Below are 24,229 nucleotides of genomic sequence, written 5' to 3'. Positions count from 1 at the left end.
GGATGTGGCTGGGTTAGGACAGACAGACAGTCAGGTTGGATGTGGCTGGGTTAGGACAGACAGACAGACAGACAGACAGACAGACAGACAGACAGTCAGACAGACAGACAGGATGGATGTGGCTGTGTTAGGAAAGACAGACAGGATGGATGTGGCTGGGTGAGGACAGACAGACAGTCAGGATGGATGTGGCTGGGTTAGGACAGACAGACAGGACGGATGTGGCTGGGTTAGGACAGACAGACAGGATGGATGTGGCTGGGTTAGGACAGACAGACAGTCAGGATGGATGTGGCTGGGTGAGGACAGACAGACAGTCAGGATGGATGTGGCTGGGTTAGAACAGACAGACAGTCAGGATGGATGTGGCTGGGTGAGGACAGACAGACGGACAGGATGGATGTGGCTGGGTTAGGACAGACAGACAGACAGACAGACAGGATGGATGTGGCTGGGTGAGGACAGACAGACAGACAGGATGGGTGTGGCTGGGTGAGGACAGACAGACAGACAGTCAGGATGGGTGTGGCTGGGTGAGGACAGACAGACAGACAGGATGGATGGATGTGGCGTCAGGATGGATGTTAGGGGGGATGTAGTTGGGTGTGACATAAATCATGCTAAGAAACTTTTTTTTTTTTACAAGAGAGGGACAGAACGTGATAATATGTTCCTATCTCTTACACACGCACGCACGCACGCACGCACGCACACACACACACACACACACACACACACACACACACACACACACACACACACACACACACACACACACACACACACACACACACACACACACACACACACACACACACACACACACACACACACACACACACACACACACACACATCCCCTGAGCCTGAGCCTGAACAGGGTTTAAGCTGAAATATCTCCTACATCCTGTCTGTTCCAGGATAAAGCAATCATCCTTTGGGATGAAGCAGTAGCCTGCAGCTCAACAGGGTATCAAGGACTTCATAATGAATGTTGCCTTGGTTGAGCTTTAGTTAATCATTGAACAAAATGTACTGAAGCAAACTGCCACTGTACCGTTTAGATGACTGAGTAAGAGTTGAAAGGACCTTTTATCGTGACTCATTACCTCAGGATTAAATGAGCTGGAGAGAATCCTAAATGGTTAAATTATTATGAGACAGAACATTGGTAATTAATGATCCAAATGTTCAGCAGCACTAAAATAAGAGATGTTTTTCAGTCACAGTTTGAGATGGATCCATTATATTCCAGACAGTAGCATGGCCGCAACTGATGCAAGGTTTAGTTCATTGAAATGATTTTCCACTCCTTGTATTTCATAGCATGTTTACCATGCTACCACTGTCACTGGTCCATGTTGTTATTTTAGCCGGGATTCTAATGGCTGCCTTGTCTCTGTGTGTCCTTTTCAGAGGAGGTCTGATCCAGACAGGGGAGCAGTACGAGTTTGTCCACCACGCCTTGAGCCTCTTCGAGACCCGCCTCTCCGCCGACACCGGCCAATGAACAGAGGCCAGGAAGTTTTCGTTAAAACATGCCAGGTTTTTCCAGGAAGTGGATTTTAATTCCCCCTAGCGGGAAGGACCTATCTTACCTGGTGACAGTGAGGTCATGTGACTAATGAGGAAGTGGATGTTCGGGTGACGATTGGATGGTAGATGTCCTTGTGGGCTTTGTCTTTGTGGACATGTATGGACAGCCTGGACTGCTATTGGCTGATTGATTGAGTCTCCTTACAGAGAGAGAGATGGAGGTGTGGACAGGTGATTATGTCTCTGAATGTAATGTATCCTTTCTTCTCTTCCTCTCTTTCCTCCTCCTCTTCTTCTTCTTCTTCTTCTACTACTTCCTGTCATTCGTGAGCAGCTCTGCTTCTGAAAACGTTGTTGTGAGCAACCTGCCTCTGTCCAATCAAACTCTCTGATACTGCAGCTCTGTCCAATCAGATTGCCTGATATTGATTCTGTAGTATACCTACACTCTGACCTCTTACTACTATGTGCTACAGTAGATGGGCAGGTAGTCTGTGGTCCTTGAATCGTCCATGGTGTTTCTATTAAAAAGCAAAAGGTACGTTGTCGAAATGAATAGCACTTGTCTTTGTGACTTTACTAGGATATATTTGAATTGTGATTATTTGTTTATTTTTTAAACTATGTGCTGTTCCACAAAGGGTATTATTCTGAAGACTGTTATATTCCATTGGAGGTTGGCTTTTCTCTCAGTAACACACTAGAAGCTGCCCCTCGGCCATATACTGTACCTCTACTAGCATGTTGATCATCCATTGAAAGATCAGTGTATGAAAGGTGAGGGAACGATTGGGCCTGTCTGCACGGTACTACACATCAAAAGGTCTTTACACTATGGGGATGGCCATTATACACACTGAATTGGAAGCAAATAATCAACATAAAAAGCCAGCCGACACGCGGCCCTTCAGGAATTGAGTTTGGCAGCCCCCTGCTATAGGCCATCCTATAGATCTACCTTATTCACAGAGAACTGTCATGGCCGCCGTGTGATCCAATGTTCCATACCAAAGCTCTCTGTTATCAGGTGCCGTGTGATCTACGCTGGCTCTGAAACGACATTTCATCAGTAAATCTTAATAACAAAACCTTTTTCTTTTCAGAATATCATTTATTTTCCATTTCTTAGCTTTCAAATCCATCCTCAGGTATATTGTGTTGACCATTAAAGGCCCAGTGCAGTCAAAAACATGATTTCCACCCCCCCCCTGTGTTTTATATATATACACATACTATGATGTTGGAATAAGGCAGTTAATTGAAATAGAGATAAAAACGGCTGCGTTGGGCCTTTAAGCATCACAGATATATGACAACTTTCTTTACCAAAATGTAAACGTTTGCGTTTAAATGACATGTCATGTTATGTTTAATTGTTGATCATATAGATTCAATTATAGTAATAATAATTATTTTTAGTTTTATACAATATTAAGATAATGTTTTGCTGTGTAACAGTAAACTCATGATCGTTTGGTACTTTTAGACATGATGTTTTCTCTGTATGACTGAATGGTATAGATTCCCACACACTTTTACCTCTGGAACAAAACCATTATTACAAAGATAATGTCAATCAGACACTTATAAAAACAAATTGTCTGGATTATCTGACCCTGATTTCAAACTCTGATATACTGTAGCTTCTAAATGCCGAACACATACAGTTGAAGTCAGAAGTTTACTTACACCTGAGCCAAATACATTTAAACTCAGTTTTTCACAATTCCTGACATTTAATCCCAGTAAAAAATTCCATGACTTAGGTCAGTTAGGATCACCACTTTATTTTAAGAATGTGGAATGTCAGAATAATAGTGGAGAGAATCATTTATTTCAGCTTTTATTTCTTTCAACACATTCCCAGTGGGTCAGAAGTTTACAGACACTCAATTAGTATTTGGTAGCATTGCCTTTAAATTGTTTAACTTGGGTCAAACGTTTCAGGTAGCCTTCCACAAGCTTCCCACAATAAGTTGGGTGAATTTTGGCCCATTCCTCCTTACAGAGCTGGTATAACTGAGTCAGGTTACACCTAGGTAAAGCCTCCTTGCTCGCACATGCTTTTTCAGAATCTGCCCACAAATTGTCTATAGGATTGAGGTCGGGGCTTTGTGATGGCCACTCCAATACCTTGACTTTGTTGTCCTTAAGCCATTTTGCCACAACTTTGGAAGTATGCTTGGGGTCATTGTCCATTTGGAAGACCCATTTGCGACCAAGCTTTAACTTCCTGACTGATGTCTTGAGATGTTGCTTCAATATATCCACATAATATTCCTACCTCATGATGCCATCTATTTTGTAAAGTGCACCAGTCCCTCCTGCAGCAAAGCACCCCCACAACATGATGCTGCCACCCCCTGTGCTTCTCGGTTGGGATGGTGTTCTTTGGTTTGCAAGCCTCCCCCTTTTTCCTCCAAACATAACGATGGTCGTTATGGCCAAACAGTTCTATTTTTGTTTCATCAGACCAGAGGACATTCTCCAAAAAGTACGATCTTTGTCCCAATGTGCAGTTGCAAACTGTAGTCTGGCTTTTTTTATGGCGATTTTGGAGCAGTGGCATCTTCCTTGCTGAGCAGCCTTTCATGTTATGTTGATATAGGACTCGTTTTACTGTGGAAATAGATACTTTTGTACCTGTTTCCTCCAGCATCTTCACAAGGTCCTTTGCTGTTGTTCTGGGATTGATTTGCACTTTTTGCACCAAAGTACATTCATCTCTAGGAGACAGAACGTGTGTCCTTCCTGAGCGGTATGATGGCTGCGTGGTCCCATGGTGTTTATACTTGCATACTATTGTTTGTACAGATGAACGTGGTATCTTCAGGTGTTTGTAAATTGCTCCCAAGGATGAACCAGACTTGTGGAGGTCTACAAATTTTTTCTGAGGTCTTGGCTGATTTATTTTGATTTTCCCATGATGTCAAGCAAAGAGGCATGGAGTTTCAAGGTACGCCTTGAAATACGTCCACAGGTACACCTCCAATTGACTCACATGATGTCAATTAGCCTATCAGAAGCTTCTAAAGCCATGACATCATTTTCTGAAATTGTCCAAGCTGTTTCAAGGCACAGTCAACATAGTGTATGTAAACTTCTGACTCACTGGAATTGTGATACAGTGAATTATAAGTGAAATAATCTGTCTAAACAATTGTTGGAAAAAATTACTTGTGTCATGCACAAAGTAGATGTCCTAACCGACCAAAAATATATATTACCAAGAAATTTGTGGAGTGGTTGAAAAATTACTTTTAATGACTCCAACAACCTAAGTGTATGTAAACTTCCGACTTCAACTGTAGATTGGACATGACTCCCTTCAAACTTTTCTGGTAATTCCTAAAAAATCTGAAGTGTGTTGCACAATTACTAGCTTGGAATCTATCCTGACTAGTGCTCCATTTCACTATGGTCTCACTAGTGAAGCAGAGTGGTATTCAGGGTGGACTCTAGACAAAACAAATACCCCTCCCTGCTCCTTCCTCTTCAAACAAGACATCCTTGAGGTCATTTCCTTAACTCCACCAGGGTTTCTAACTCAACAAGACGATTCCCACAAACAGCCAAAGTTCTTCTCGTGAAAGCTGCTTGCCCATACAGATCCTGATTTAGAATAGTTTAGTAGCCTGGAACCTCAAACTGAATATATCACTATTTCACTGAAACAGTAGGGAAGCAGAGTAATGTGTGTTCCGGGCTCGGGTTTTAGTGATCAATAGCCGGACATTATGCTTCTCTTCATGTACATTATATTCATAGGTTGCAAGTTTGATCACAATATTGTTTTAAACGTTCATGTTGGACTGATGCCCGACTGAGCATTTTGCTAAATGCATCGTCAATGAGCGCTGATGAAGATTTCATCAAAAATCGCATTACAGTGGATTGGAAATACAATGAAATTCAAAATGAGGCAAATCATTTGTAGGAAAACGTTGAATGTCGCCAGATTGACTTTCACTAGCTCGCTAAAATTGAGGGGAGGCCACCGGATTTTAGCTAGCTAACGTTAGCATTGCTAGCTATTTTCGACGAACTTTACAAGCTACTGACAACATTAGACATGGCAAAGTAAATTTGAAGACATGATAATGCTGGCATTAAGTTGTTTCCCACTAAATATGTGACTACTTTTACAATGTCATCGTATTTCCATGCACTGTAGTGTAATTTTGACGAAACAGTAGTTAGCCTCCGTCCAGAATGCCTCCGGTAGAGGGCGGCTTGACGACGTTCATAACAATGGCATGACACGCCCGAGTGATGGAGGTGCAAGTCATGAATATGCATGATGGAGGAATTTATATACACTACATCTGAAAGTGCTGTTAAACATCATGTGGTCGGGCATATCTATAAGGACCATTAAACATATTGTGGTCAGGCATATCTATAAGGACCATTAAACATATTGTGGACAGGCATATCTATAAGGACCATTAAACATATTGTGGACAGGCATATCTATAAGGACCATTAAACATCATGTGGTCAGGCATATCTATAAGGACCATTAAACATATTGTGGTCAGGCATATCTATAAGGACCATTAAACATCATGTGGTCAGGCATATCTATAAGGACCATTAAACATATTGTGGTCAGGCATATCTATAAGGACCATTAAACATAATGTGGTCAGGCATATCTATAAGGACCATTAAACATATTGTGGTCAGGCATATCTATAAGGACCATTAAACATAATGTGGACAGGCATATCTATAAGGACCATTAAACATCATGTGGTCAGGCATATCTATAAGGACCATTAAACATAATGTGGTCAGGCATATCTATAAGGACCATTAAACATAATGTGGACAGGCATATCTATAAGGACCATTAAACATCATGTGGTCAGGCATATCTATAAGGACCATTAAACATCATGTGGTCAGGCATATCTATAAGGACCACATAGGAATCTATCTTGCTGCTGAAAATGTGCAAGTGTTCGACCAAGGAGGATACAGATGGTTGTTTGTTGTGCGACAATGATTTGAGAAACATTTCACTTTTTCTATGTACTTATGGATGATTTTTGTATTATTATTTGTGATTAACAAAGAAAAAAGGTTTTGAATACATGAAACGTTAACCGTCCGTGCATATTGTTTACTGTTAGTAGAGTTGTATCCATCCACTATGTGGGCTTAATGGCCATATTAGCCAGGAGGACAAAGGGTCTGCGTTCCAAATGGGGCCCTAGAGCCTTTAAAGTGCACTACATTTGACCAGGCCCATAGTTCACTACTTGTGATCAGAGCTCTATCTCGAGAAGAGGGTGGCGTTTAGGACTCAGGCCTATGAGTTCTTCCCTGATGTACTACTAATGGACTTGAACGTTGTGATTCGTTCTCTCCTTGTCCGACATAATAACCACAGTAGTAACTATGTATATATCTGATATAAGCTGTACATATTGTATGTATGCTTTAATGAAATGTACGTGTTTGGAGGGCAGCACAAGGAGAGGTGCAGGCCTTAAACAGCTGTTTGTGTTGTTCCTACTACTGAGGGGAAAAGGGGGTTTTATCTTCTACTGTACGACTGGACATCTGTTCACTGAATACTCGCTGGTGCGGAGGAAATATGTTGCCATTAATCTGTATTCCAACTCTTGTAGTGTTTATTCAAAAAAACAACAGACCAAAACTAAAATCTAAAACTTAGCTAAAACTAAAACAGTGTGTTGAGTAATTGTTTTGGTGGTTTACTGAGGGTTTAGTACTGAAGCCATGCTATGAACTTAAGACAGCTCTGAAGTGTTCTGTGGACTATATTACTGTACTGCACAAGGAATATTCCTGGATGTTACTCTACTACCCTGTGTTGTGCAGAGTTGTACTACGTTGGGAGTACAACGTTGTACTACCTTGAGAGTACTACGTTGAGAGTTGTACTACCTTGAGAGTACTACATTGTACTACCTTGAGAGTACTACGTTGAGAGTTGTACTACCTTGAGAGTACTACGCTGAGAGTTGTACTACCTTGAGAGTACTACGTTGAGAGTTGTACTACCTTGAGAGTACTACGTTGTACTACCTTGAGAATACTACGTTGAGAGTTGTACTACCTTGAGAGTACTACGTTGAGAGTTGTACTACCTTGAGAGTACTACGTTGTATTACCTTGAGAGTACTACGTTGAGAGTTGTACTACCTTGAGAGTACTACATTGTACTACCTTGAGAGTACTACATTGAGAGTTGTACTAACTTGAGAGTACTACATTGTACTACCTTGAGAGTACTGCGTTGAGAGTTGTACTACCTTGAGAATACTACGTTGAGAGGTGTACTACCTTGAGAGTACTACGTTGAGAGTTGTACTACCTTGGCTAGACAGTTAACGGCTTGAAGATGCCACTAAACTGCCCTGTACCTAAACAGAAAATGATACTGTACCTATTGAAACTGCTGATACTGTACCTACTGTAAGACGTTGACTTTATAGTCCCTACTGCCAATAAAGAGAAACTGTTTCGAACTATCACACACTGATCTGTTTTTAATTTCATCCTTGCCTCTCTTCAGCATTTAAAAAAATTGTAATGTTGAAAAGTGAGATGTTGTAAAGTGAAATTTGTTCAAGTGAAATGTTGAAACACAGTCAAAAGGCACAGCCTCTGAAACATGGCTGCTGTCTACAGTATTTCAGGGCTCCAGACTGCACTATAGATCTGTGAAAATGTCAACGGAAACTGTAGTTGTTGAGGTTTGATGTTGTTGTCATACCCAACAGACTATGCTCAGTTGCCAGAAATTCGAATACATTTCGAGCTCTGAGGTTTACTGAAAGAGTTGGTTTCATTGAGAGAGAGAGAGAGAGAGAGTAGGGGACAGCGAGAGAGAGAGACAGCGAGAGAGGGAGAGAGAGAGACAGCGAGAGAGAGAGAGAGAGACAGCGAGAGAGAGAGAGAGAGAGACAGCGAGAGAGAGAGCGAGAGAGAGAGACAGCGAGAGAGAGAAACAGTGAGAGAGAGACAGAGAGAGAGAGAGACAGCGAGAGGGGGAGAGAGAGAGACAGCAAGAGGGGAGAGAGAGACAGCGAGAGAGAGAGAGAGACAGTGAGAGGGGGAGAGAGAGACAGCGAGAAGAGAGAGAGAGAGAGAGAGAGAGAGAGGGTGAGAGAGAGAGAGAGAGAGGGTGAGAGAGAGAGAGAGGGTGAGAGAGAGAGAGAGAGAGAGAGAGGAAGGGGAAAAAGGAGTGGACTGCATAAAAGTAGTTCTGGAGAACAAAGACTTTTGATGCACTCTCTCTCTCTCTCCAAGGGGGAAAGTTTAGAGACACATAAAAGCTAAAAATATTTTTATTGAAATTTAACTTATAGAGAATGAAGCATCAACTGCGCACTATTTGACTCATAACCACCAAAGTTCTATATCCGTAGTCTAAGGGGGTCTGGTTGAACGCTGTGGAAGTTTGGAGCTGGAGTCATACAAACACTCTACTGGTTGAGGATATCCTGTAAGGACTCAAGTATCTCACTGTTCGGAGGAGGAATTGGATGGAAGTGAAACAGTGATCAGTTGGTTTCACACAACGTCTACTAGGAGTTCCTTACTACTGAATTATCTGAAGAAGAAAAACATTCTGGGCGACTTTGGAACATTGCAACTGCAAGGCTTCACAGGACTTTAGCTTTACTCAAGTGGACGAGGCTGTTCTGCTGATTTAGTTGTACTCGAGTGGATGAGGCAGTTCTGCTGATTTAGTTGTACTCAAGTGGATGAAGCAGTTCTGCTGATTTAGATGTACTCAAGTGGATGAAGCAGTTCTACTGATTTAGTTGTACTCAAGTGGATGAGGCTGTTCTACTGATTTAGTTGTACTCAAGTGGACGAGGCAGTTCTACTGATTTAGTTGTACTCAAGTGGATGAGGCTGTTCTACTGATTTAGTTGTACTCAAGTGGACGAGGCAGTTCTACTGATTTAGATGTACTCAAGTGGATGAGGCAGTTCTACTGATTTAGTTGTACTCAAGTGGTTGAAGCAGTTCTGCTGATTTAGTTGTACTCGAGTGGATGAAGCAGTTCTGCTGATTTAGTTGTACTCAAGTGGATGAGGCAGTTCTACTGATTTAGTTGTACTCAAGTGGATGAGGCAGTTCTGCTGATTTAGTTGTACTCAAGTGGATGAGGCAGTTCTGCTGATTTAGTTGTACTCAAGTGGATGAGGCTGTTCTGCTGATTTAGTTGTACTCAAGTGGACGAGGCAGTTCTACTGATTTAGTTGTACTCAAGTGGATGAAGCAGTTCTGCTGATTTAGTTGTACTCAAGTGGATGAGGCTGTTCTGCTGATTTAGTTGTACTCAAGTGGATGAGGCAGTTCTACTGATTTAGTTGTACTCAAGTGGTTGAAGCAGTTCTGCTGATTTAGTTGTACTCAAGTGGATGAGGCAGTTCTACTGATTTAGTTGTACTCAAGTGGATGAGGCTGTTCTGCTGATTTAGTTGTACTCAAGTGGATGAGGCAGTTCTGCTGATTTAGTTGTACTCAAGTGGATGAGGCTGTTCTGCTGATTTATTTGTACTCAAGTGGTTGAAGCAGTTCTGCTGATTTAGTTGTACTCAAGTGGATGAGGCAGTTCTACTGATTTAGTTGTACTCGAGTGGATGAGACTGTTCTGCTGATTTAGTTGTACTCAAGTGGATGAGGCAGTTCTACTGATTTAGTTGTACTCAAGTGGTTGAAGCAGTTCTGCTGATTTAGTTGTACTCAAGTGGATGAGGCAGTTCTACTGATTTAGTTGTACTCAAGTGGATGAGGCTGTTCTGCTGATTTAGTTGTACTCAAGTGGATGAGGCAGTTCTGCTGATTTAGTTGTACTCAAGTGGATGAGACTGTTCTGCTGATTTAGTTGTACTCAAGTGGATGAGGCTGTTCTGCTGATTTAGTTGTACTCAAGTGGATGAGGCTGTTCTGCTGATTTAGTTGTACTCAAGTGGATGAGGCAGTTCTGCTGATTTAGTTGTACTCAAGTGGATGAGGCAGTTCTGCTGATTTAGTTGTACTCAAGTGGATGAGGCTGTTCTGCTGATTTAGTTGTACTCAAGTGGATGAGGCAGTTCTGCTGATTTAGTTGTACTCAAGTGGATGAGTCTGTTCTGCTGATTTAGTTGTACTCAAGTGGATGAGTCTGTTCTGCTGATTTAGTTGTACTCAAGTGGATGAGGCAGTTCTGCTGATTTAGTTGTACTCAAGTGGATGAGGCAGTTCTGCTGATTTAGTTGTACTCAAGTGGATGAAGCAGTTCTGCTGATTGCCGTATATCTTTGTTTGGAGTATGGTTTTGGATTATGCTCTTTTGGATTTAAATTTTTGGGGACGTGAATAATGTATAAATCAACAATCGAAATGCTGAAATGTAACAAGGTTTTTTTAACACTTTGTGTGGCATCAGGGATTCTCTTGGTAAGTCTCATTCTGTCCATCATATATATATAATATCATATCCAATGAACCACTTGATGGTAGTCTCATCAAAAAGTTTCAAAAGTTTATTTCTGTTCATTTATTTGGCAAACGTTTCTTTAGGGTAGAGAGAGATAGAGGCTGCTGTTTGTATGATACTATTGTGTTTTGAGTTTCACCAAATCATTTGGTCTCAACAAAGCTTTTACACATCCTATATACAATGTTATTTTGACGCATTTACATCATATCTTTTCAGTGTGTCACCGCCGTCGCCGAGGACCAGAAATGCAGCATAAACGTGACCGAGGCCGACAGCAGTCTGGAATCTATAACACTGAGACTGACTACGGAGGGACAGCAGTGTCACTTCACTGTGTTATCTGTGGACAGTAGCTCTGTCGTCACACACTGTGTGGAGGAACTGGAGGAGAACAATACATTTCAATGCCAGGTAGTGAGTTTACAACCCGGAACATCATACACCCTGCAAATCATGTCGACCACCGATGGACAACGGGCCAATGTCACCCTGCAGACCAGTGAGTTGGGGTTTTGTTGGGGATTATATATTTATGGAAAAGAGACGATAGATTTGTCGTTGTTTTTTCTCCTTGATTTGTATATTTCAAATCAATATCTAATAGTATGATTTGTGTACGGCAAATGATGTACAGTTTAATCAGTGTTTCATAGTCACTCTTTCTCATTGATATTTATTATGGGAGTAATGCATTTCTAATGTCTTATATCCACGTGTCATTAGCTTCTCTGACTGTGTTGTTATGGTTGCCACGTTTCCTCTACTCTGGGATACGTAGTGGGGGTACCTGTTCTACTATCTGTTGCAGCAGGCTTTCCACTTGTGTCCGAGGAGGGAGAGAGCTCTCTGCTGCCTGTCATCACATCATACTGGCGTTTTGTTACATTCCATGTGCTTTTCCCTCGGCTTCACTCATATGACCACAGGAACTGAAACCCTGCTGAGAGAGAGTGATAAACCCAGTAACTGTGTGTGTGTGTGTGTGTGTGTGTGTGTGTGTGTGTGTGTGTGTGTGTGTGTGTGTGTGTGTGTGTGTGTGTGTGTGTGTGTGTGTGTGTGTGTGTGTGTGTGTGTGTGTGTGTGTGTGTGTGTGTGTGTTTTCTTGTGTGTGTGTGTTTTCTTGTGTGTGTGTGTTTTCTTGTGTGTGTGCGTGTGTGCGTGTGTGTGTGTGTGTGTGTGTGTGTGTGTGTTTTCTTGTGTGTGTGTGTTTTCTTGTGTGTGTGTGTGTGTGTGTGTGTGTGTGTGTGTGTGTGTGTGTGTGTGTGTGTGTGTGTGTGTGTGTGTGTGTGTGTGTGTTTTTTTTCTTGTGGGTGTATGTGTGTTTGCCGGCACATGTACTCAAATGGATCTACAGATGTAGGATCTTAAATTGATCCCTCTTTCGTTGATGAGAACGGCACAGCAGGAAATGCAAACTTGTAGAGTATTTTAGTTTTTAAAAGTATTCTAAGGTTTGCAATTTCCCCTTTGAAATGTCTTACTTGATTTGCCCTTTTTTTTGTTACGTATCAACCCCTATATAAATGTCCATTAATTATAATCCACATAATAATTCACATGTCCTGTCGCTGTAGGATTATTTTTCTGCTGTAGCAAACTGGCTCAAATGAAGATCCTATATCTGTATAAGTGAACATACACTTGGCAGGGATCCAGAACAGAAGTATCTGACCTTAAGTGTATATTTCCAGACTCTCTCTATCGCCCCCCCCCCCCTCTCTCTCTCTCTCTCTCTGTCTCTCTCTCTCTCTCTCTCTCTCTCTCTCTCTCTCTCTCTCTCTCTCTCTCTCTCTCACCCCAGCTATTTCCTGACTCCATTGTCCCTTTGTACTAACGGATACAGGGAGTCCTGTGGGTGGGGTGTGGGAGTGGAGGGCAGGACACTATGTTTGGTTCACAGGGCCTGGGCTGATTAGGGTGCATGGCACTGCTCTTGACCTTCTCAGCATGCTATGTCCCCTTTAACATACTCTAGTCTGGTCATACATCACACTGTCCCCTTTAACAGACTCTAGTCTGGTCATACATCACACTGAGACCTTTAACAGACTCTAGTCTGGTCATACATCACACTGAGACATTTAACAGACTCTAGTCTGGTCATACATCATTCTGAGACCTTTAACAGACTCTAGTCTGGTCATACATCACACTGAGACCTTTAACAGACTCTAGTCTGGTCATACATCACACTGTCCCCTTTAACAGACTCTAGTCTGGTCATACATCACACTGTCCCCTTTAACAGACTCTAGTCTGGTCATACATCACACTGAGACCTTTAACAGACTCTAGTCTGGTCATACATCACACTGAGACCTTTAACAGACTCTAGTCTGGTCATACATCACACTGTCCCCTTTAACAGACTCTAGTCTGGTCATACATCACACTGAGACCTTTAACAGACTCTAGTCTGGTCATACATCACACTGTCCCCTTTAACAGACTCTAGTCTGGTCATACATCACACTGAGACCTTTAACAGACTCTAGTCTGGTCATACATCACACTGAGACCTTTAACAGACTCTAGTCTGGTCATACATCACTCTGAGACCTTTAACAGACTCTAGTCTGGTCATACATCATTCTGAGACCTTTAACAGACTCTAGTCTGGTCATACATCACTCTGAGACCTTTAACAGACTCTAGTCTGGTCATACATCACACTGTCCCCTTTAACAGACTCTAGTCGAGTCATACATCACACTGAGACCTTTAACAGACTCTAGTCTGGTCATACATCACACTGAGACATTTAACAGACTCTAGTCTGGTCATACATCACACTGTCCCCTTTAACAGACTCTAGTCTGGTCATACATCACACTGTCCCCTTTAACAGACTCTAGTCTGGTCATACATCACACTGAGACATTTAACAGACTCTAGTCTGGTCATACATCACACTGTCCCCTTTAACAGACTCTAGTCTGGTCATACATCACACTGTCCCCTTTAACAGACTCTAGTCTGGTCATACATCATTCTGAGACCTTTAACAGACTCTAGTCTGGTCATACATCACACTGAGACATTTAACAGACTCTAGTCTGGTCATACATCACACTGACACCTTTAACAGACTCTAGTCTGGTCATACATCATTCTGAGACCTTTAACAGACTCTAGTCTGGTCATACATCACACTGAGACATTTAACAGACTCTAGTCTGGTCATACATCACACTGTCCCCTTTAACAGACTCTAGTCTGGTCATACATCACACTGTCCCCTTTAACAGACTCTAGTCTGGTCATACATCACACTGAGACCTTTAACAGACTCTAGTCTGGTCATTCTAAGACCTTCAACAGACTCTAGTCATACAGTGCATTCGAAAATATTCAGACCCCTTGACTTTTTCCACATTTTGTTACATTACAGCCTTATTCTAAAATCGATTAAAAAAATAAATAAATCATCAATCTACACACAATACCCCATAATGACATCACAATACCCCATGATGACATCACAATACCCCATAATGACATCGCAATACCCCATAATCTTTTATTTTTTTTATTTATTTCACCTTTATTTAACCAGGTAGGCTAGTTGAGAACAAGTTCTCATTTGCAACTGCGACCTGGCCAAGATAAAGCATAGCAGTGTGAACAGACAACACAGAGTTACACATGGAGTAAACAATTAACAAGTCAATAACAAATAATTACAATTTTGCAGATTAGCACTGGAGTGACAAATGATCAGATGGTCATGTACAGGTAGAGATACTGGTGTGCAAAGAGCAGAAAAGTAAATAAATAAAAACAGTGTGGGGATGAGGTAGGTGAAAATGGGTGGGCTATTTACCAATAGGCTATGTACAGCTGCAGCGATCGGTTAGCTGCTCAGATAGCACATGTTTGAAGTTGGTAAGGGAGATAAAAGTCTCCAACTTCAGGGATTTTTGCAATTCGTTCCAGTCACAGGCAGCAGAGAACTGGAACGAAAGGCGGCCAAATGAGGTATTGGCTTTAGGGATGATCAGTGAGATACACCTGCTGGAGCGCGTGCTACGGATGGGTGTTGCCATCGTGACCAGTGAACTGAGATAAGGCGGAGCTTTACCTAGCATGGACTTGTAGATGACCTGGAGCCAGTGACATCGCAATACCCCATAATGACATCACACTACCCCATAATGACATCACAATGCCCCATAATGACATCACAATACCCCATAATGACGTCACAATACCCCATAATGACATCACAATAGCCCTTAATGACATCACAATACCCTCATAATGACAAAGTGAAAACAGGTTTTTAGATATTTTTGCAAATGTATTAAAAATAAAAAACAGAAATATCCTTTGCTATGAGACTCGAAATTGAGCTCATGTGCATCCTGTTTCCATGATCATCCTTCAGATGTTTCTACAACTTGATTGGAGTCCACCTGTGGTAAATTCAATTGATTGGACATGATTTGGAAAGGCACACATCTGTCTATATTATTTCCCACAGTTGTCAGTGCATGTTAGAGCAAAAACCAAGCCATGAGGTCAAAGGAATTGTCAATAGAGCTCAGAGACAGGATTGTGTCGAGCCACAGATCTGAGGAAGGGTACCAAAACATTTCTGAATCATTGAAGGTCCCCAAGAACACAGTGGTCTCCATTATTCTTAAATGGAAGACGTATGGAACCACCTAGACTCTTCCTAGAGCTGGCCCCCGGCCAAACTGAGCAATTGGGGGAGAAGGCCCTTGGTCAGGGAGATGACGAAGAACCCGATGTCCCTCTGACAGAGCTCCCGAGTTCCTCTGTGGAGATGGGAGAACCTTCCAGAAGGACAACCATCTCTGCAGCACTCCACCAATCAGGCCTTTATGCTAGAGTGGCCAGAAGGAAGCCACTCCTCACTAAAAGACACATGACAGCCTGCTTGGAGTTTGCCAAAGGCACCAAAAGGACTCTCAGACCATGAGAAACAAGATCTTCTGGTCTGATGAAAACAAGTTTGAACTCCTTGGCTTGAATGCCAAGTGTCACATCTGGAGGAAACCTGGCACCATCCCTATGGTGAATAATGGTGGTGGCAGCATCATGTGGAGACTAGGAGACTAGTCAGGATCAAGGGAAAGATGAATGGAGCAAAGTACAGAGAGATCCTTGATGAAAACCAGCTCCAAAGCGCTCAGGACCTCAGACTGGGGCGAAGCTTCACCTTCCAACAGGACAACGACCCTAAGCACACAGCCAAGACAATGCAGTAGTGGCTTTCGGGACAAGTCTCTGAATTTCCTTGAGTGGCCCAGCCAGATCCTGGACTTGAACCTGATTGAACATCTCTGGAGAGACCTGAAAATAGCTGTGCAGCGACACTCCCCATCCAACCTGTCAGAGCTTGGGAGGATCTGCAGAGAAGAATGGGAGAAACTCCCCAAACACAGGTCTGCCAAGCTTGTAGCGTCATACCCAAGAAGACTCGAGGCTGTCATCGCTGTCAACGGTGCTTCAACAAAGTACTGAGTAAAGGGTCTGAAAACGTATGTAAATTTGATCATTTCCGTTGTTTTCTTAAAATAAATTTGTAGACATTTTGTGAAAACGTGTTTTTGCTTTGTCATTATGTGTGTAGATTGATGAGGCTGTAACGTAACAAATCATTTAGAAAAAGCCAAGAGGTCTGGATACTTTCTGAATGTGTTGTACTTCATACTGAACTCCGACCCTTTCTGGGCACAATGCCCTCCCTCAGCTGGACTATCACTTCTTATCTAGAGCTATTTTAACACATAAAACATTTAGATAACACAGTGGCATTTAGATCATCCATGGCTAGAGGTATCGTACTAACATTTAAACTAATTAGAAGAAAATACATGAATGCATCCTTGTCATTCCAATGTGACTGTAGACATTAAAAAGTCTAGTTTCATCGTCTGTGTCAAGTTTCATTGTCTACAAAATATAACGTCGTTCTGTCACTCCAGAATGTCATTGTTCTATTCTGTCAGTACCACCACAGGAGAGGCTCGTTAACGCACCACTGTACCCACCCAAATGGGCGCCTGCCTGCCTGGAATAGGGAGTCAGGGCTCGCCTCCTGCCCCCTCCCCACCCATCTAAAAGGTCCCCTTTTTCTCCTCTCTCGCTTCCCATCATCCCCTCCCAGCGGGCTAGCGGGGGCTCAGGGCCTGAATGGGGCTGAAGCAGTGGCCAGAGAACTTTAAACAGCCATGAAACAATCCTATCTGCTTCCGCCATCTCCACCACGCACCTCTCTACTGGTCTGTTCTCAGAGCCTCTCTACTGGTCTGTTCTCAGAGTCTCTCTACTGGTCTGTTCTCAGTCTCTCTACTGGTCTGTTCTCAGAGTCTCTCTACTGGTCTGTTCTCAGAGCCTCTCTACTGGTCTGTTCTCAGAGTCTCTCTACTGGTCTGTTCTCAGAGTCTCTCTACTGGTCTGTTCTCAGAGTCTCTCTACTGGTCTGTTCTCAGAGCCTCTCTACTGGTCTGTTCTCAGAGCCTCTCTACTGGTCTGTTCTCAGAGTCTCTCTACTGGTCTGTTCTCAGAGTCTCTCTACTGGTCTGTTCTCAGAGTCTCTCTACTGGTCTGTTCTCAGAGCCTCTCTACTGGTCTGTTCTCAGAGTCTCTCTACTGGTCTGTTCTCAGAGTCTCTCTACTGGTCTGTTCTCAGAGTCTCTCTACTGGTCTGTTCTCAGAGTCTCTCTACTGGTCTGTTCTCAGAGTCTCTCTACTGGTCTGTTCTCAGAGTCTCTCTACTGGTCTGTTCTCAGAGTCTCTCTACTGGTCTGTTCTCAGAGTCTCTCTACTGGTCTGTTCTCAGAGTCTCTCTACTGGTCTGTTCTCAGAGTCTCTCTACTGGTCTGTTCTCAGAGTCTCTCTACTGGTCTGTTCTCAGAGTCTCTCTACTGGTCTGTTCTCAGTCTCTCTACTGGTCTGTTCTCAGAGTCTCTCTACTGGTCTGTTCTCAGAGTCTCTCTACTGGTCTGTTCTCAGAGTCTCTCTACTGGTCTGTTCTCAGAGTCTCTCTACTGGTCTGTTCTCAGTCTCTCTACTGGTCTGTTCTCAGAGTCTCTCTACTGGTCTGTTCTCAGAGTCTCTCTACTGGTCTGTTCTCAGAGTCTCTCTACTGGTCTGTTCTCAGAGTCTCTCTACTGGTCTGTTCTCAGAGTCTCTCTAGTTCTATGAAGTGCTGTGTTGTTCTGTTCTGCCATGGCACAACACCTCTGACTGATGAGACATTGTGTAACAGTAATGTCATCAGTCTCTGTGTAGTTTAATTTACCACCACACCTCTGATGAGACACGGTGTAACAGTAATGTCATCAGTCTCTGTGTAGTTTAATTTACCACCACACCTCTGATGACACACGGTGTAACAGTAATGTCATCAGTCTCTGTGTAGTTTAATTTACCACCACACCTCTGATGACACACGGTGTAACAGTAATGTCATCAGTCTCTGTGTAGTTTAATTTACCACCACACCTCTGATGACACACGGTGTAACAGTAATGTCATCCGTCTCTGTGTAGTTTAATTTACCAGCACACCTCTGATGAGACACGGTGTAACAGTAATGTCATCAGTCTCTGTGTAGTTTAATTTACCACCACACCTCTGATGAGACACGGTGTAACAGTAATGTCATCAGTCTCTGTGTAGTTTAATTTACCACCACACCTCTGATGAGACACGGTGTAACAGTAATGTCATCAGTCTCTGTGTAGTTTAATTTACCACCACACCTCTGATGAGACACGGTGTAACAGTAATGTCATCAGTCTCTGTGTAGTTTAATTTACCACCACACCTCTGATGACACACGGCGTAACAGTAATGTCATCAGTCTCTGTGTAGTTTAATTTACCACCACACCTCTGATGACACATGGTGTAACAGTAATGTCATCAGTCTCTGTGTAGTTTAATTTACCACCACACCTCTGATGACACACGGCGTAACAGTAATGTCATCAGTCTCTGTGTAGTTTAATTTACCACCACACCTCTGATGACACACGGTGTAACAGTAATGTCATCAGTCTCTGTGTAGTTTAATTTACCACCACACCTCTGACACATGGTGTAACAGTCCCAGTCATTCCTCTCAGAGACTAAAGACCTGCAGCTCTGTCTACTTTCTGTGAAGATCTGCCTGCTGTCACTCCTCTCCTAACGAAACATTGTGTCACAGCGTTGTACACCAGTCATTCCCCTGACCTGTCATTCCCCTGACCTGTCATTCCCCTGACCTGTCATTCCCCTGACCTGTCATTTCCCTGACCTGTCATTCCCCTGACCTGTCATTCCCCTGACCTGTCATTCCCCTGACCTGTCATTCCCCTGACCTGTCATTCCCTTGACCTGTCATTCCCCTGACCTGTCATTCCCCTGACCTGTCATTCCCTGACCTGTCATTCCCCTGACCTGTCATTCCCCTGACCTGTCATTCCCCTGACCTGTCATTCCCCTGACCAGTCATCCCCTTGACCTGCAAAAAAAGAAACGTCACCTTTTCAGGACCCTGTCTTTCAAAGATAATTCGTAAGAATCCAAATAACTTCACAGATCTTTGTTGTAAAGGGTTTATACACTGTTTCCCATGCTTGTTTAATGAACCATAAACAATTCATGAACATGCACCTGTGGAACGGTCGTTAAGACACTAACAGCTTACAGACGGTAGGCAATTAAGGTCACAATTATGAAAACTTAGGACACTAAAGAGGCCTTTCTACTAACTCTGAAAAACACCAAAAGAAAGATGCCCAGAGTCCCTGCTCATCTGCGTGAACGTGCCTTAGGTATGCTGCAAGGAGGCATGAGAACTGCAGATGTGGCCAGGGCAATAAATTGCAATGTCCGTACTGTGAGACGCCAAAGACAGTGCTACAGGGAGACAGGATGGACAGTTGATCGTCCTCACAGTGGCAGACCACATGTAACAACACCTGCACAGGATCGGTACATCCGAACATCACACCTGCGGGACAGGTACAGGATGTCAACAACAACTGCCCGAGTTACACCAGGAATGTACAAAATCTCCATCAGCGCTCAGACTGTCCGCAATCGGCTTAAAGAGGCTGGACTGAGGGCTTGTAGGCCTGTTGTAAGGCAGGTCCTCACCAGACATCACCTGCAACAACGTCACCTACGGGCACAAACCCACCGTTGTTGGACCAGACAGGACTGGCAAAAAGTGCTCTTCACTGATGAGTCGCGGTTTTGTCTCATCAGGGGTGATGGTCGGATTCGCGTTTATCGTTGAAGGAAGGAGCGTTACACCGAGGCCTGTACTCTGGAGGCTGATCGATTTGGAGGTGGAGGGTCCGTCATGGTCTGGGGCGGTGTGTCAGAACATCATCGGACTGAGCTTGTTATCATTGCAGGCAATCTCAACGATGTGTGTTACAGGGAAGACATCCTCCTCCCTCATGTGGTACCCTTCCTGCAGGCTCATCCTGACATGACCCTCCAGCATGACAATGCCACCAGCCATACTTCTCGTTCTGAGCGTGATATACTGCAAGACAGGAATGTGTTCTGCCATGGCCAGCGAAGAGCCCAGATCTCAATCCCATTGAGCACGTCTGGGACCTGTTGGATCAGAGGGTGAGGGCCATTCCCCCCAGAAATGTCCGGGAACTTGCAGGTGCCTTGGTGGAAGAGTGGGGTAACATCTCACAGCAAGAACGGGCAAATCTGGTGCAGTCCATGAGGAGTAGATGCACTGCAGTACTTAATGAAGCTGGTGGCCACACCAGATACTGACTGTTACTTTTGATTTTGACCCCCCCCCCACATTATTCCATTTCTGTTAGTCACATGTCTGTGGAACTTGTTCAGTTTATGTCTCAGTTGTTGAATCTTGTTATGTTCATACAAATATTTACACATGTTAAGTTTACTGAAAATAAACACAGTTGACAGTGAGAGGACATTTCTTTTTTGGCTGAGTTTAGTTGAAAAACTTGTTTGCTTGAATATCAAAATATGTACCTGTGCTTTATAAGTGAATTGCCAACATGACTTTTGTTTAATCTTAGCTTGATGTATGGTATCTTGTTTCAGTCACTGACAGCCCCTTCTATCACTCAGGTCCATCGACAGTCAGTGGCCTACAGGTGTCTGGGACATCAGACAGCCTGGGAGTTTCCTGGCAGCCTGGCCCAGGGAGGACTGAGCGCTTCAGGCTACTGCTCACCGACCGAGTGGGTGTGGTGAGGAACCTGACTCTGGAGAGCACCGCTAAAGACTACACTGTCACCGACCTGGTGCCAGGGCGCGTGTATAACATCACCATGGTGACGGAGGCAGGGGGACGCCAGAGTACCACCTCAAGACAAATACAGACGGGTAAGGACTCAGTCATGATATGGGATTCATTGGAATGGACTCTCTTAGATGACGTCAGCATCTGTAACAGCGACGTAACATCTATTGTACATAGTCCATTGGTAAATAGCCCACCCAAATTTACCTACCTCATCCCCATACTGTTTTTATTTATTTACTTTTCTGCTCTTTTGCCAACCAGTATCTCTACCTGCACATGACCATCTGATCATTTATCACTCCAGTGTTAATCTGCTAAATTGTAATTATTCGCCTCCCTCCTCATGCCTTTTGCACACAATGTATATAGACTCTCTTTTTTTTCTTTTTTTCTACTGTGTTATTGACTTGTTTATTGTTTACTCAATGTGTAACTCTGTGTTGTTTGTTCACACTGCTATGCTTTATCTTGGCCAGGTCGCAGTTGCAAATGAGAACTTGTTCTCAACAAGCCTACCTGGTTAAATAAAGGTGAAATAAATAAAAAATATTTGTAAGTTAGGATCATCACTATATTTAGAAATAAAAATGTAATTGTAACTATTAAAGTCATATTGCACCAAGGGTAACCTAGTGGTTAGAGCGTTGGACTAGTAACCGGAAGGTTGCAAGTTCAAACCCCCGAGCTGACAAGGTACAAATCTGTCGTTCTGCCCCTGAACAGGCAGTTAACCCACTGTTCCTAGGCTGTCATTGAAAATAAGAATTTGTTCTTAACTGACTTGCCTGGTTAAATAAAGGTAAAAAAATAAAAAATAATTAAAAACAGGAAAGCGCTTCGGTGATCAGATATTTATTTTAAGCCTTGAGCTTCTCACATAGTCATCAGCCCACACGAATAATGGGATAGTGAGTATATGGGAAGATGCCAACCTCTCCTCTCCTCTGCTCCCTGTGGAGTGTATGGGAAAGACTGAGTGCTAGGGTCTGGTATGGACACAGGGCCCAAGCCTGCTTTCTTTCCCAACAGAGTCCCTACCCAACCAAGCCTGCTTTCTTTCCCAACAGAGTCACTACCCAACCAAGCCTGCTTTCTTTCCCAACAGATTCCCTACCCAACCAAGCCTGCTTTCTTTCCCAACAGAGTCCCTACCCAACCAAGCCTGCTTTCTTTCCCAACAGATTCCCTACCCAACCAAGCCTGCTTTCTTTCCCAACAGAGTCCCTACCCAACCAAGCCTGCTTTCTTTCCCAACAGAGTCCCTATCCAACCAAGCCTGCTTTCTTTCCCAGCAGAGTCTTTAGCCAACCAAGCCTGCTTTCTTTCCCAACAGAGTCCCTACCCAACCAAGCCTGCTTTCTTTCCCAACAGAGTCCCTACCCAACCAAGCCTGCTTTCTTTCCCAACAGAGTCCCTATCCAACCAAGCCTGCTTTCTTTCCCAACAGAGTCCCTACCCAACCAAGCCTGCTTTCTTTCCCAACAGAGTCCCTACCCAACCAAGCCTGCTTTCTTTCCCAACAGAGTCCCTATCCAACCAAGCCTGCTTTCTTTCCCAACAGAGTCCCTACCCAACCAAGCCTGCTTTCTTTCCCAACAGAGTCCCTACCCAACCAAGCCTGCTTTCTTTCCCAACAGAGTCCCTATCCAACCAAGCCTGCTTTCTTTCCCAGCAGAGTCTTTAGCCAACCAAGCCTGCTTTCTTTCCCAACAGAGTCCCTACCCAACCAAGCTTGCTTTTTTTCCCAACAGAGTCCCTACCCAACCAAGCCTGCTTTCTTTCCCAACAGAGTCCCTACCCAACCAAGCCTGCTTTCTTTCCCAACAGAGTCCCTACCCAACCAAGCCTGCTTTCTTTCCCAACAGAGTCTCTACCCAACCAAGCCTGCTTTCTTTCCCAACAGAGTCCCTACCCAACCAAGCCTGCTTTCTTTCCCAACAGAGTCTCTACCCAACCAAGCCTGCTTTCTTTCCCAACAGAGTCTCTACCCAACCAAGCCTGCTTTCTTTCCCAACAGAGTCCCTACCCAACCAAGCCTGCTTTCTTTCCCAACAGAGTCCCTACCCAACCAAGCCTGCTTTCTTTCCCAACAGAGTCCCTACCCAACCAAGCCTGCTTTCTTTCCCAACAGAGTCCCTACCCAACCAAGCCTGCTTTCTTTCCCAACAGAGTCCCTACCCAACCAAGCCTGCTTTCTTTCCCAACAGATTCCCTACCCAACCAAGCCTGCTTTCTTTCCCAACAGAGTCCCTACCCAACCAAGCCTGCTTTCTTTCCCAACAGAGTCCCTACCCAACCAAGCCTGCTTTCTTTCCCAACAGATTCCCTATCCAACCAAGCCTGCTTTCTTTCCCAACAGAGTCCCTACCCAACCAAGCCTGCTTTCTTTCCCAACAGATTCCCTACCCAACCAAGCCTGCTTTCTTTCCCAACAGAGTCCCTACCCAACCAAGCCTGCTTTCTTTCCCAACAGAGTCCCTATCCAACCAAGCCTGCTTTCTTTCCCAGCAGAGTCTTTAGCCAACCAAGCCTGCTTTCTTTCCCAACAGATTCCCTACCCAACCAAGCCTGCTTTCTTTCCCAACAGAGTCCCTACCCAACCAAGCCTGCTTTCTTTCCCAACAGATTCCCTACCCAACCAAGCCTGCTTTCTTTCCCAACAGAGTCCCTACCCAACCAAGCCTGCTTTCTTTCCCAACAGAGTCCCTATCCAACCAAGCCTGCTTTCTTTCCCAGCAGAGTCTTTAGCCAACCAAGCCTGCTTTCTTTCCCAACAGAGTCCCTACCCAACCAAGCCTGCTTTCTTTCCCAACAGAGTCCCTACCCAACCAAGCCTGCTTTCTTTCCCAACAGAGTCCCTATCCAACCAAGCCTGCTTTCTTTCCCAGCAGAGTCTTTAGCCAACCAAGCCTGCTTTCTTTCCCAACAGAGTCCCTACCCAACCAAGCCT

At 43.9% G+C, this 24,229-nt stretch overlaps 2 protein-coding genes across 3 annotated transcripts in view; both read left to right on the top strand.

The window, feature by feature from the left end:
* The window catches only part of LOC135515576 (receptor-type tyrosine-protein phosphatase R-like), a 58,683-nt gene extending 50,639 nt beyond the window's left edge, over positions 1-8,044 (top strand). For both annotated transcript variants that reach the window (XM_064939197.1, XM_064939199.1), the window contains one exon: positions 1,416-8,044. In XM_064939197.1, coding sequence (XP_064795269.1) covers positions 1,416-1,509 — 94 coding nt within the window. In that variant the 3' untranslated portion in view covers positions 1,510-8,044. The remainder of the gene's footprint in view (positions 1-1,415) is intronic.
* Positions 8,045-8,735: 691 nt separating this feature from the next.
* LOC135515575 (receptor-type tyrosine-protein phosphatase beta-like) overlaps positions 8,736-24,229 on the top strand; it is a 141,899-nt gene continuing 126,405 nt past the window's right edge. Inside the window, 3 exon segments of the mRNA XM_064939196.1 lie at positions 8,736-10,967; positions 11,227-11,509; positions 21,102-21,359. Coding sequence (XP_064795268.1) covers positions 10,890-10,967; positions 11,227-11,509; positions 21,102-21,359 — 619 coding nt within the window. The 5' untranslated portion in view covers positions 8,736-10,889.

Source organism: Oncorhynchus masou, chromosome 27 (assembly GCF_036934945.1).
Source record: "Oncorhynchus masou masou isolate Uvic2021 chromosome 27, UVic_Omas_1.1, whole genome shotgun sequence".
Classification (NCBI taxonomy): Eukaryota; Metazoa; Chordata; class Actinopteri; order Salmoniformes; family Salmonidae; genus Oncorhynchus; species Oncorhynchus masou.
The sequence above is the reverse complement of the archived record's forward strand: the minus strand, read 5'-3'. Positions and strand labels throughout refer to the sequence as shown.